Source organism: Centrocercus urophasianus, unplaced genomic scaffold (genome assembly GCF_019232065.1).
Source record: "Centrocercus urophasianus isolate 14NV4802_14NV808 unplaced genomic scaffold, USGS_Curo_1.0 seq_16, whole genome shotgun sequence".
NCBI lineage: Eukaryota > Metazoa > Chordata > Aves > Galliformes > Phasianidae > Centrocercus > Centrocercus urophasianus.
This window is the reverse complement of record NW_024884711.1, coordinates 33,374,647-33,389,937: the sequence shown is the minus strand read 5'-3', so window position 1 is coordinate 33,389,937 and position 15,291 is coordinate 33,374,647. Positions and strand designations below refer to the sequence as shown.

At 40.5% G+C, this 15,291-nt stretch overlaps 1 protein-coding gene across 9 annotated transcripts in view; it reads right to left on the bottom strand.

Annotated features, from left to right (window-relative positions):
- Positions 1–9,948, bottom strand: part of SVIL (supervillin) — a 103,190-nt gene extending 93,242 nt beyond the window's left edge. For 7 of the 9 annotated variants that reach the window (XM_042816488.1, XM_042816489.1, XM_042816490.1 and 4 more), the window contains exon 1: positions 9,848–9,948. In XM_042816488.1, coding sequence (XP_042672422.1) covers positions 9,848–9,920 — 73 coding nt within the window. In that variant the 5' untranslated portion in view covers positions 9,921–9,948. Of the gene's footprint in view, positions 1–5,706; positions 5,768–6,828; positions 6,846–9,847 lie in introns of those variants that run through there. The other 2 variants (XM_042816495.1, XM_042816494.1) reach the window with 2 other exon arrangements.
- Between the last annotated feature and the right edge of the window lie 5,343 nt (positions 9,949–15,291).

Here is a 15,291-nt window from a genome sequence, read left to right as displayed (position 1 = left end):
ATTGACTTGCATATTATTGCTTTTCACAGATGTGTGACCCAACCATCCCCAGATGCAAAGCAGATCCTTGTTCTGAAAGGGTAGATCAATGAAACCTCACAGAGCAGGTTTATCAACAGCTCTTCTGGATTTCAATCATAAAACAAATGTTTAGAGCATCATTTGAAAAGGCTATGTTAAATACAGTAAGTCAGGTGTATTTTTCACTCAATTATTTAGAAGCTTTCTTATAATATTCATGCAAACTGGTAAGCAAAACCAGACAGCAAGTGGTATTTGTCATTTTTCTCATCTATTCCTCGGTTGCACTTCTTTGTCAGCAAAGAAGCAGCTTGAGAGTCTCACAACTACTTTTGCTATTCTGTAGCAAAATGAATTTAAAGAGATCTTTCTGAAGGCAGTGTCAAACCTTACCTTAGAACAATTTATGCAATTATGTTGTTTTCTCCTCACTGTCACCACTACAGAACAAGTTCATGAAAGGTTTTGATTTGTCATAAACAAGTATATAAATGTTTTGGCTTTGTTTGTGTTTCTGCTCCAAATATTTAAAAAGCAACGGAAAATCTGTGTTTCAAAGAGTCATTTCCAATAGTACCATTCAGCAAATGTAATATTTAAAAGTACCTCCAAATGGAACCTGCAGGCCATTGAAAGCTAGCAAGGGAAAAGAGGGTCAGAAACACAGATAAAGAATAACTTAAGTAATAAAAGGGTATAGTCCTTGGAGGGAAAGGAAGGGGAAATTAGAGACCAACAACTTAAAGGCAGTCAAGAAGAAAGGTCAAAAAGTCTTGAGAGATGTAATCATGATCTTGTTTTAAAAAGGGAAAGGCTAAAATTGCAACTGATACAATGGCCTATTGGCCAGTCCAGAAACTTAGAAGTACCATGAATAAAATGATTTACAGAGCATCACTTGAGATTTTTCACCTGATGCTTCCTTTAGCTCCTAGGCCATAGCTTTGGGAGTTGGAAAAGAGCTGTAAATTTTTCCCAAAACCTGGGTGAAAAGCTCCAAGGCTACAGGCAGTCCCTGCACTGGCCAGAGTACAGCAGGCACAGCACCACTGTGATTCAGCTACTATTTCTGGTTGCTTCTGCAGAGAAACCAGGCTATTTGGCCAAATTTTTTTTCACTCTGAGACCTCTTTGGGGAGGGAATAATTTAAGCTATGTTTTCAGAACACAAAGGCCTATTGTCAGTCACCAGCAGCTTGTTTGCCCCAACAGGGAACAGCGATATATCTTTTGTGGTGGAGAGGGGAGGGAAACCTTTTGCTTCTAAGAGATCTCCTTGAGAAGCAAAATGTTGTTATTACTGTTTTTAAACAACAATAAAAAAGTTGCAATAAATTATTTCAAGAATCCTTGAGCTAGATTTTTGCTTTTTCAAGAAATCTAGAAGGAAGAAAAAAAGCCAAGTTTACTCTGCTCTTCCCTTGTTTATTTATTTATTTTTATGGACTTGCAAGCTAAACCCTTAGCCCACAACAAAACCTCTTTGGGGTTGCTCTCAGCCCTTAAAACTGAAAAGCTATACCACTTGGCAGCTGGTTGTAGGAAGGAACTTCAGCTACATGGAAAAACAAGATAGGCAGGGTAAAGCTGGATGCCCAGCGATTTTTTGGCATCCAATTCTCTCATAAGACATAGAGCTACATTGGCCAGGGTTAGGGTCCTGCATTATGTAAATACTTCCCAGTGCTTACAGCTTGTCTGCCTTGCTGGACCACCCAGACAGTACAGCCTGGTGGCTGTAGGGACAATACAGCCAAATGTATAGTGCCTGACTGTACTTACAACCCCAGGGAACTTACTGTGTCGGAAGAGCCACGTGCCTGCACAGCGTGATGCACCAGAGCACCACTGTGCAGGCAGAAGTACTGGCTGTCATGTTCAAGTTTCAGCCTAGCAGTCTCATAATGTGCAAGGGCCATTGTGAAGTTTTGCTCCTCTGCTAATGGGAGAGGAAAATTTGTTTTCCTCTTTTGTTCAGCAAAACAAATAAAAATAAGTCTAGGTTTGCAGAAGCAACACAAACACCAGAAAACTGCTTTATAATTGAACCAATCATTGCATGCTGCAAGAGAGAAGCAATTCAGGAGTGTTAATCAAGCTGGAGCCAACTAAACTTGAGCTATCTGTTTCTTCAGGTTGCATTTCAACAGCCACTGAATCAAAGATGGAGTAAAGCATCCCAAGATGCTGAACACCGTGAGATACATGACACATGAGTGAAGTCATGTCAAGCAACAGCCACTTACACCTCCTAGGGTATAATCTCATGATGCAATACTCAGATTAAATCTTAGACTACTATCCCAGCATATCAACCCTGACTGTTTCCAGCAGAGAGGTGACCAAAACATCCTGTTTAAACCAGCCCATTTATCCAATCAAGACAGTAAAAACAAAAGCGTGTGAAAGCTCCTCTTTAAGTAGTTCCCTTGGTTCTCCTTGAAATCATCTCTAGGCTTCAGTCTCAAAGCGTGGTTCCCTATTCTCGGTCACACCCAAACTCTGCTCTCACTGCTCTCTCTCCACCTCCCTCAAGTTTTGCACAGGGACCAAGTGGCCCACTGTGATAGGCTGCTGAGCTTGGAAGACAAGCCAGAGCAACCAAGCCTAGCAATGCTTGCTCTATCTTTAGTGTTTGCTTAGAGGAATGTGCGCAGAGTCACTTTCTTTTCTGGCAATTACTTTCACAGATGATCCATGCTGCCATGACGTATCATTGTCTGCATACAGTCTCACATTGTAGACAATTGCAAGTCAGTCATAGAAGTCTATGCAACTACTGGTCCCATGTTTAACTCACAAATACACATTCATTTAGTGTTTCTGTGCAAACTAGCAATTTCTGTGCTGGCTTCAATAAAGTCACGAAGCTCCCAAGATATCAAATTTATTTGTCTTTGGTATCTGCACTTCAAAATTATGCCCTCGCTTTACCTACACCTCATTTAACGAAGTCCAAAGAAATCAGTAGCATGTAAGCCTCTGCAACTCCGACAAAAGTTTATTTAAACGTCATATGAAAGATGCAGAGGTGACTAATTTTAAGCAGAAGACTGTTCAGACCTTGGTCCCCATGATGCTTTTTCAGAGGGATGAAGCAGAAGCAAGGAGACAGCTGGGCAACATGAACTCAGAGCTAGAAGGAACAGCAGTAGGCTTAGCCAAGAATCAAACTTAAAATGAGAGATAAGTTCTTTTTGGCATAAAAATATTAAGGATATAAAGTAAAATTAAGAATATTAGAATAACAGCACAACACTCAAACAGCACTGTGCAACTAGATGGTGAAGTGAACAGTTCTGGAGCAATTTGAGGAGTGGAAACGACCTGAATAGTTTCCTAAAAGAGTATTTTAAAGCAAGGTTGCCATTTACACCGTTCTCATTTGCAAATCCAAACCATCAGCTGCCTAAAGCAGTCAGAAAAGAAAACACCTTTTATGCCTAGCCTTAAACATTGGCAGGAACATGACCCAGTAGGTGTGCTTGAATATACCTAACATACACGAGCAGCAACCATGGTTGCTTTTATTAACTCAGCTGACAGTAGGAAAGAATGTTGCTGGCTTCACCAAATGGTGTTCAAACTGTCTAGGCATCTCCATAGTAAATAGGGAGACCTGATTTTGAAACTTATGAGCCAGAAATCTGAACCTCCACTTCAAGAGATAGCCATAAACATGAGTCTACAAGCAAGGCAATTCTTGCGCTCCCTTGCTTCAAGCAGGGCAGCTGAGATGAGCACAGAAAGTCTTATTTACTATTTTATGTTTTTTTCTGCAATTAGCAGTCACTATAAACCCTCTTAGTTAATGTTTGACACATGACTTGCTCAGACAACAGAATTTTGGACTGAAGTGTGCTGGGCAACCTGATGCTGTTGTCACCTTTGACTCAACCATTATGCATCATTATATCCAGCATATATACATGATCCTAATATCCAAGAACATGATTAGCACTGGAAAAACTAAGCCTTTATGACTCTGAGTGCCAGAATGGATTCTTTTTCCTTTGCCCACCTAAATGGGATCTTTACACATAAAGCACTGTGTCTTCGTCTAATGACTGATGAGAAAGATCAGATAACATCAGAGAAAGACAGAAATTCCAACCACTTACATACACTAAACTTCACAACTACTAAGTTACCAGAATTCCCAGCTGAATGCTTCTCTCTCTTTATCTGGCACTCAAGATGCTACACATGAGTTTACAATCAAAGTCTTCAGTTGAGCTCTGAGATACTTCAAAACAATCAATCCTTTGCTGCTGCTTCAAAGAACCTAACTCGCCAAGCTCTCCACATCTCCAATATCTCATTAATCCTAATATCGCTGTGAGATCTCTGACTGGACATCTCACTTGAAATGCAGAGGACAACAAGTAGCTCAGTGAAGACTCGGCTCCTCCCTACTGTGACTGGGACCAGCATCACTGGTCTGCCTGGCTCTTCACTGTATCACTTCCATCTGCAGATGTAGCCTGAACCGGTTTTGTGGTAAGTGACATCACAAGCATTTTTTATCATCGGTTACCCAATATATTCTTATCTGCTTAAGGCAGATTCCAACTAGGACGTACTTCGCTCTTTAAAAACCAGAGACCTTCCAATGTGTCAGTTAGCTCTAAACCAGCTAGCAGAGAAAGTAGTAAAAACAGGAAATTCATAAGGGGAGAAAGTTTTGCCTACTGTTTCACTTGACGGCATAGTACTCCCTTCCACAGTGCCAAATGAGGATTCTGCATGGAGAAACAGAAGCCTACGTCTTCTGCAAGAAACAGCAGTGCCTCTGAAAAGTGAACAATCTCAGGCCACCCTGATCCTGCAAACTGTTCCACAGCTTTAGCTTTTTTGAAGTTGTAGTGAAATTGCCATGCACAAGAGCCAACAAATTGGAGAGCAAAAATGCACTCTAGCAATGGCAATTTAAACTAAATGAGCTCATGCAATTTTCACTTAAGTACATGATATGAAAGGCTTCACACATAACAGCATGTCTTGTCAATTCATTGTAAGCAAGGAAAATAACAATGCTGCCCACATTTTGTACAAACATACAAAATTCTACACACTGTAGGAAGAGGTTTGCTTAAACAAATGTACTAAGACTATAAAAAGCTTTCAACCCACTTCATCAACGTAACTCCAAAACAAGTTCAGAGGATGTTGTGATGTACGCATGGTAACACACATGGCCACACAAGGAAGCAGCAATAGGCTTCTCCAGCCTCTGGGAATGTCTTTGCCACAAATGGCTCAGCTCCACCACCTCCAGCTCTGCTTAGACTCACTGCGAAGAAGAAATGTGCAAACCACAGTTTTACTTTTCTTCCCCCTCTCTGGGCTCTACATGCAGATTATGTTTATACTGTAATCTATCTTCTCTGTACAAAAAGCAAAGATGGAATTGCTGGATTACGGCTCCTTGCCTGCCCCCTATTACCTTCAACCCATTGACACTATCAAATATAAGGAATTTGGCAAAGAAACATCAAAAACACAGCTTTACTCCTTCAGAACAAGCCCTTAGAGTTCTGAAAATCTCTTTCACATTGAAGACTTCTGCCAAGAATGTCATTTACTAATACAACCAAGATAAAACAGCATTGGAAGAGGTAGAATTAATGCTTAAATTGACTAACTAATATCCTCTGAGATAGACACCAAGGAAGAAATGTTTACCTGGTAGGTTATATTCCTGCCAATCCCAGAGAAGAATTAACAGATAATCAGAATATTCTTTTTTCTCCATTGCCTCTGCAGGCAGAAGGATCTAATCTCCTATAAAATCTACAAATAGAGGTGAGTATTTAAATGGTATCTGCCAAGGCTCATGTGAGAAAAGTTAAAAATATACATCTATTTTTTTTGCAAATAAATAATCCTTGCACTGAACTGCTAAAAATACTTCTCAAACATTCAGACATATTTTGTCTCCTGGTATTCTCTAGGCTAAAACATTTTTATACAGTTCAGAGCAAAAATGTTAGAGCCATCTGACAGACAAATGCATATTTACAGTCCAAAGAAAATGGAGGATGGCCCTAAATTGCTAGCTCCTGGAAGGGAAACAGAGGCAATTAATAGAGCTATTTTTAAAACTTGGTAAAGACAATCTTGTTGCATTTCTGGAGACCAAAATACAACACCTGGAACACCCTTGAAGGAACCTCTTCTTCCCCCCAACCCTCACTGTGCTCCCTGTTAGCAGCCTATCTGCAGCAGTAGTGGATGGAAAAGCAGTGGCAGTAACTTTCACCTGTTGCGTCCTAGTAACATTTAAAAACAAGGGAATGGAAAGTTGGAGGAAGCTTTCTTCAGAAAACTCCAGGTGCCAACACACAACAGTTACCTAATGCAATAGTATCCACTATGTATACAGAATCTCTCAGACAGGACAAAATAGCTACTGAAAAATCTTGTTTTTCAGAGTTCTTAGGGCTGCTTGTAGCTGTACCTAAGGTTAGTCTATGAAAACTAAGAAAGATTCACCTCGCACACAAGCCAACCACCTTCCATTCATAGCAGCATGAACTCATCCTCCAAGCAAAACCACAAGAATAAAAACACAAAATGCCTTAAGGAGAGCTGAATGAGTGGCATGCACAGGCTGGAATAAACCCACTATCACTTCAACCTGACAAAGCCTCCAACAACTGGCGCAGGTGGCCGCACGCATGCTCTGCGAAGGACATACGACTTACTTCAGAATCCTGCAAAAATCCACTTGCCTGCCCTTCTGCAAAGGAGGAAAGAAAGAAGGACAGACGCAGCAGAAGGGCTCAGCCTTCTCAAAATACTTACTGATAACTCCGGCAGCACTCGTGAGCCAAGAATTTCATGATTCTTGTTTTAGAGAAGTTTCTCACTTCAGCTAAGGTTCCTTTCCAAAGGACTAATGCTCACCGCTAATAAAACGGAAAAGTGACTTCACAAAGTTACCAGATATCAACATGCAAGGCTGGCGAGTACATGTGCAGTCAAGATGATTCAGATAAGTCAGATAAATTTAGAACAACGCTTTCCTAAAAGCATGCGTTCACCAAATGCAGTGCACACGCAGGAGCTATACTCCAAGCGCTGATTCCAAACATCAGAACACAAAATTTATTAGTGAAAATCTCCTTTTAAGAGTTCGCTGCCATCTGAAGTCCTCGACAATGTTACTCCTCGATCTGCCTTTAGTACTTCCATCCATCACTGGATTTATCCACATAAAAAGCTATAGGCTCTCCAACCTCGGAGGACTAAGCCAAATGCAGTGTGGCAAGTTCGCATAGGACCGGCCTTTTATGGTTGGAACAGTAGAGCTTTGATACAGCTAATCTACCATAAATAGCTCTTGAAACTCAGAAGGATCAAATCAGCTGTTGCAACAGTCCCAGCCTGTAGCTGCTTCAAATCCAATTATACTGTCAGCTCTGTCTTGCAGCTTTCCTTTTTATTTCCCCATCCACAACTTTTAAAGTTCCATTCCTACAAGAAATTAAATGCTGCAGGGACAAATGCAGCAGAATAGAACGTGTTTCATAAAAGTAGAAACAAGCATGTATTTTTACAGTTCTCTGAAGGAGAAAAGGTTTTGCTGTGTTAAAAACATCTTGAGCATTTGATGCCAGTAATTTTTTTAAATGAGCCCTGACTCGTAATGCAAACATACAATCTGAAATAAGTAAACAGTCCCAAGAACAGTCAGCTCAGCCTTAAAAGGTGGGTAAAAATAAGCAGATATAACTTCATGTTGTGCTATCCATGGCCCAGATTAAGGTACTGAATTGCTTGCATATTTTTATCATAACTTGAACACAAATGCAAAGCACTAGAACTCACAGTTAAATCCTTATATTATAATGTTTCCTTTCTGCATTTTGAACTATTTGCCCACCAAGAAGCTCAGGACTATAATTTCAAAACTCTTCAATACCTTCGGAGCTTCCAAAATGAGCTCTTGCTAACAATGTAAGTCAACAGAACCATGAAAAGCACCCTAAGGGCTGCCAGAGCCCTGCGACCCCGAGCGCTCAGTGAAAGGAGATACCCTTTGGAGCCGGGGGAACGCAGATGAGCAGCGTTATCTTTATGGTTCACTTCACAGTGCAAAGCAGCAGCACACAAATACATAAGGATACATAAACAACAGATGTATTTTTAACTGTGTATTATTAACATCTCCCCAGTCTTTCCAAAACAAAGAGTTAAATTACTCCAATACAGTGTAGGAACTCCAAGACTCTGACAGGGATGATGTGCCCTGTGCACAAAGTCTGAATCCGTTATCTGCTGGGAGCACTTTCAGCCTGCACATTGCCCCCTCAAATACCAGGTGCATCATCTAGCGCAGACATCGGTTCTTCCTGCACAAGGCAGAGAGAAGAGCATTACTAACTCCCAGTGCCCAAACTGCTTTAGCAGAAATTTGGCTCCTCTAGAATCAAAGCAACAAAATAAAACATAAAAAATAAGCCCGTTGTGGAAAACTCTGAACACCTTATCATCAATATGCTACCTCACTCCTCTCTGAGCTTCTGTTCATCTTATCATCTCAGTAAAAGGGCTTTGCAAAGTATGCAACATACATCAAACACAGAAGTCACTGCCTTCAATCCTGTCTGCAGCGACAGTGGATGACAAAGTAACGTCAATTAAGTGTGGGTGGGTTAAACGAACAGGCTTGTTATTTCCTTCAAACAGTGCATGGAGAACTCAGCTGTGTCACTTTCTGCAAGTCTCAGAAAAGAAAGAGTTGGAAGTGGGCACAGAGTTTCCCTTTAGGCTCTAGCAAGTGCCCAAACAAATTAATTCAGATGTAGGGCGGACAGAGAGCTTTTCATTAGCATGGAGTAAACTGAGCATGTGACAAGTAGATTAAACAGACCTGCAAGATGTGCCTGATTAAGTTCATCAGTTTGAACGCTACTTGTCACATTGTGCTACTTCTGCACACTAGTGGAAAAGTAGCTGAACCAATTGCTGACAGAAGTTCAACAGAGCTCTTAGAATGCAGCAAGCATGCTTGCAACTGCTAAGAGAAAGAGCAGTCGTCAGCACACTGCCAGAGCACAAGTGCTGATGCTTTATGCCCTACCCATAAGCATTTAACATCTTAGGACTTTTCTTGCTTAGGAATTTGAAGGATGCAGGCTATGAGATGGAAACACAGCCCCCTCCTCAAGGAGCACAACTGGGATCCCTTGTTTCTTTTAGACATACCACCCTACAACCAGCATCTTACTGCTGGCATTCATCCTCCCTATTACATAGGGCATTATGCTAAAGATTTCACTTCCACAGCAAATGTAAAAAAAAAAAAAAAAAAAAAAAACAACAACGAAAAACCTGTATGTGCTCTTTTCACACATACTTCCTTAGCTATAAACACAGAAACAGAACTGATCGTCATGGGAATGCAACACTTTCTTCCCCTTCCTCCCCAGCACAAGATTTCTGTAAGCACAAAGTGGAGTAAGCTACAGCTAACACATTAGTTTGTCTCTAGCTCTTTACAGAAAGTGTAAAATCTGACTTGTATCATACAAAAACGATACTACTTCTCAGATCACAGGCTTTGTCTCAATGACGACAGATATACAAATGAATAAACACAACTTTGGTACCATGGTCTTCCATTGCAAGAGAGGGACTTCTGTGACTAACTGTCAAGAAAAACCACACAGTAGAGTGCACACAGCTTAAAGGAGGCATGGCTTTATTTAACATTCAGCTTCCTAATTTACAGCTTTTTTTTTTTTTGCAGCTGGAGACAGGAGGGAAAGGCAAGACTTCCCAGAAAAATCAAAGGCAAATTTAATAACAAGCAACTTACCAGCATCCATTGTTAGAATCATGACCCCACTTCTGTGTCCCAGGAAGCAGGAAGCCTTACCCATCCAGTGCATGCGAATGACTCAGAAGGACTGCATGGCTTTGTTTCAGCTTATATCTTCCAGCTCATTCACCCCTCCTCCCCCGTGTGGGATAAAAGTGATGCCTGTGCCTGACCATCCCCATTGGCTCAGTTCAGAAGCCACTCATTCAGCACATTCAAATTGCCGTGAGAGCCTAAAATGACCCACGGATAAATTCTTATTTATCATTTTTCAACCCAACCCACTTTTTTTTTCCCCTGAGAGAACAAGCCATTCATTGTTTCACTATCAGACGCATGCCACAGTTGGTGTGATTGTCACGGGGCCAAACAATTGCCTGTGCTCTGAACTGAGAGAAGTGGGCAGCAGGGAGGAATCCCACAGCCCCAGTTCCACGGCGCTGGCTGCCTGTGGAAGTAAGCACATATGTTTTATGCCATAGTCTATGCCCTCCAGCCCAGCTTCTCTTCAATGCAAACTACATACACCCACAGACTGAGAATCTCTGGTTTGCCAGGGAGGATTTACTCATTCATTTTATTTTTAAATAGGAGGATAGCTGTCTTACTAAAGAAGCAAATCCAAACTCTGTAGATTAAACTTTGCAGTAAAGAAAGGTGTTTTTTTATTTTTTTATTATTATTATTATTATTTTTTTTTTTTTTTAATTTGTAGGACTTCTTAAATATAATAGTTGGTATGAGCTTGGCTCTACCCAAAGAATTTGGAAAGCTGTTACAATCTATTTGTTAACCACCTCCCCAGTGAGATAATGCAGTCTTAAAAAAAACAAACCGTATCACAATGTAAGTGTAATTCTGACTAAGAGACACCTCTGACTTTTGTTAACTTTGATCATACAATAAGAGAGACTAAAAAACATGCACATGGAAGGAGAGAAAGTGGAGGACATTTGTCTCTGTGCCACGCAATCCTCAAGAACTTACTGTGCAGCTGTGAAAGGCAAGTTCCTGTATTTCACAATGTGAGGTGTTGACAGACATGGTATCTGTGCTTAGAGATTCAACAAACACAGTGAATGAAACACTGGTGTTCTTCATCTTTTGATAAGAACTACCTTTTCCAAATAAAGCATGGACATATTAGGCTGCCATTTCACCATGTTAGTCACCACTAGATAACCTAAGATTCATAACTGTGATACAACCACAAGTGTATTTTGGAAGTGTTGCTTGTGCTTGTTGAAATAAACAGAGCTCCCTCTCCTCCCCTCCTGTTTTTAGAAAAGGTATCAGTTGCAAGTCTCACACACTAAGGTTTGCAAGGCAGCAGTGAATTCAGAATCCACAATTCAATGGAATTAGCAAAAGCATGATAATTAAGTCATCACTTCTCAGATTTCTCTACCTTCCCTTGCTTTGCACATCTCCACAACAACAGCCTTGAGTCATCACAGTTTGGGGGAAACAAAGTATTCCTAAACACAAAGATTCCTGATGTTTTCAGTGGGACACCACAAGAAAAGTTTTGGAAAGAGGCCTGGGTAATTCAGATCTAGAAAACTAACCCAAAACCTTTGCTTCTTGATCTCTATTCAATGAATTTCTCAGGTAGACAGATTGCTCCTCAAAAACTTTCTACAAGGTTTCTGTTTTCAGAAGGAATGTTAGATTAGTGAACCAGTCATTCCATCCAAAGCTTACAGCTCTCAAATTGTTCTTTTGTTGATCATAATCAATAGCCAAGATCATAGGGCAGCAATGTGCCATGTGCAGAGACGCATGTTGAACTCTTGGGAATGACAAAAAGCATAGCTTCCTTTCTTACCAATAATGATTAATTAGAAGAGGGGTGCAGCAGTGTGGAAGATGCACTTTCCACCTACTCCATTTTTCTTTACTTAGAATCATAGAATTACTCAGGTTGGAAGGGACCTCAAGGATCATCAAGTCCAACTGCACTCGACAACATTTCTGTTAAAACATCACAATGATCTGGACAAACCAACCAAAAAAAAAAAAAAAAAAAAATCAAAAATTGTGAGTATTGCACTTCAAACACTGCAAGCCCAAAGCCCAAGAGAAACTCTATGGAAAAAAAAAGTGACCAAAGACTGGTTCTTACCTACAAAATACCAAGCAAATAGTGAGAGCCCCCACACTTTGCACCTACACACTGGCTAACCCAGTGCTAATACAGGTATCTTCAGGCAAAGCAAGCATGAAAATACTCATAACAGGTACCACACCAAATGCACACATTTCAACAAACCACTCTCAAGAGGATTAGATTTTCTGTATGCTTAATTTTTGCAAGAAGCCCTTGCAAAAGGGCTTGCCTTTACTGTTCTGCAGCAGTAAAACACAAAAGCTCAGACAAAATATTCTTTAAAAAAAGTTTTCCAACAGTAAGAAGTTGTGAAATACTGCCTGGTATTATTGCTTAAACAGCCTATTTCTGCTTACTTTCAGAAAGCACACAGTTAAGAAATGTGAAGTGAATATGCTTGTACTAAATATTTTCTGAGGAAGTTTTACACAACTAATTGTATTCAGAATTGTCAAGATTCAATTCATTTTTCATGACCATAGATATCTAATCTTTTGGGAATCGTCGCCAAGTTTCACTTTTCTATTGCAAGCCTTTCCAACTTGTCAAGCTCTACAGCACATATGAGTGTACTCACTGTCCTCAGACCTCTAGCCTTTACTCAAACTTATACTCTTTACAGTATGTTCTCACTGCCTTCAGAAGCTATGGCAAGTTGCATGAAAAGAGTTCTCTCATAATTTTTGAGCAACATCTAAAACAGTACCCAAAGTACCTTTGAGAAAAAACAGAGGCCACCTATTGTGAGAGAAATAGTGGGACCACAGCTCTTACCAGCCTTTATAGCCAGAATCATGCATCACTTCTGTTATAGGAAGCTTAAGAAATCATGAAAGGATTTTCTATCCATTATTTTGGTGATATAAAATAGTGACATCCTCCTGATCATCTCCAAGAAATCACGTCTCTCTACTCACAGTAACTATAACATTTTCAAAGAGCAAGCATGGGATTCCATGCTCTACACCAGCGCGGGAGCTGCCTTTATGAAAGCAGCAGAATCGGATACACATACGCACACAAAAGGTCTCTTTTGTTCTTCGTTTGCTTTCCAGTTTTCTACAGGAAAAACAACTGTAAGACATATTAAAAATTTGGCTGGATTAAACACCACTTCAAGCTTTCAAATAACAGAGAGTTGAAATGTTTTTTAAATGATACATATCAATAGCTTTATACTTCCAGAGTGTTTTGCAAACAAAAGGCATTTTCTTTGTTGGTTTTTATCTGAGTTCCCAGAATGTCCATCCTCCATTACAGACAGATTTGGTGCTACAAGTGAAGAACTCATTTCTCTTCAGTAAAGGGTAATGACAGATGAAGGTGAAGGAGAAAGATTCTCTCACCCCACAGTTTGTTTTCAAACAGTGACAGCACAGGGAACCATGGGCCTATTTATAATTTTAGCTTTCAAAAAAGAATCAGTTCCTCAGTATTACAAAGCAAGGATGACACCAAAGCATAGTGCTGAGCACAACTGAACGAGGCTGGCAACAAAGTACTCTGTTAGTCACTTTCATAGAGCAGATCATTAATGCCTTAACACCATATACTCAAGTCACACAGCTGCAGCCTGCTCTGTGATGGCTGGAGAACTTGTACCACACCTCACTCATTACAGAAGAATCTAAAAAATCATTTATATTCAAGAAAACAACATAAACCATAAAACTCCACTTGGTAGGACCAGATTCAAGCATCTTAGTAGCCAAGAACTAAGAATTAAGTGGCAAATGTATCTCAAAATTGTAGGGGTTGGAAGGGACCTCCAGAGATCATCAAGTCCAAACCCCCTGCTAAAGCAGGTTCTCTACAGTGTACAACAAAAAGGGCAGACTACAGATCTGTGATTAAAACGTTAGATTTTATATAAATGCCATTAGAATGGTTGAAATTATTTTAACACGCAATTGGAAGAGGCAATGACAGGAAGGCTGGAAGAAGAGATCCATCTCAGCTGCCTGCTGCCTATTCATTTAGGTGGACTTTTGGATACACCTATTGTCACCTTCACATTGAATTACATTTCACCTTAGAGTAGCAGCAGCATTTACAAGGTATTTAAATATCATTTGTCTTTCCTGAAGGTCATAAAGGCTACTCAGGTGTCTCAACTGTTACACCACTGCATTTTATTTATGCTATACCTTGCACAAGTATCAGAAAGCATATATGGATTCTTCTTTAAATGTTTGGTACAAACTCTAAGAAAAAAAAAAAAACAAACCCTAAAAAACCAATCACCACTACCGCCACCAACAAAAAAGCCACAGTTCATGGTTCAGATCAGCACACTTTTTCAGCACAGACATACCTTAAATCCCAGTCATCCAGGTCTCACTATCCAGATAGATCTGTATCACCATGACCAGGACAGTCCTCCTCCTACAAGAAATAAACACAAAGTGTGGGTAAGAACCTCAAATGTACATCCCAGGGTATGAAAACAACACTAGAACTTCTAAGCAGTTGCACAAAGGGTTACATACAGGAATGAGAGCAGTTTATACTGTACCTCATTCATTCATATAGGCAAGATCATCAGCATAAGCAACAGCACTTTTCAAAGTTTATCTACTGACATCCTGCAGCTATGTTCATACTGAAGAGAGGTTTTGCATGATTACCAAGAACCCTGAAGAACCTGACCCCTCACTTAAAGTCAGAGCCTTTGACACGAGACACATTCTTGAACCACCAATTTCTCCAGAAACGGAGTTTTTACTTCACCACCTCACAGAAAGCAGTCTGTGTCACATCTTTCAGTAAGGTCAAGCAACACCAAAAACAACACAAAGATCGCATCATTTACCACAAGACTGTTATCCTCACAATCTTCAATTTTAACATTAACGGATGCAACTGGCACAGACAGTTCTTCTCCCAGAGCCATGGTGACCAGGATACAGACCAGCAGCCTCCGCCAGGGGAAAGCACCCAGCAAGCAGGCCTGGCCTGCCCACAGTGCTCGCCACAGAGCCTGCCTCCTGGTCCCCACATCTTCAACCACATCTGCTTGTGTTTGCTTTGATAAATATAAACCATCTCCAGCTCTGCCTGTAATGCAAACTGCTTTCCTGCCTGGTGACTTTGCCCATGTGGAGATTTGTGTTGATGTACCATCCGAGCTAGGCTGTTTCAAACTAGTTGAACTATCCTGGCACTGACCTGTCCTCAAGGATGCCAACCCTTGAACTCATTAAAAACCCACAACAATCAACAGCTCCACACTTGCTACTCTATTTTCTACCACTAAAGTTGTAGTTTCTTCCCAAAAAGAAGAGCCCTAGAACACAAACGCCTGACCTCCATGAGACAGCACCTGTGCTGA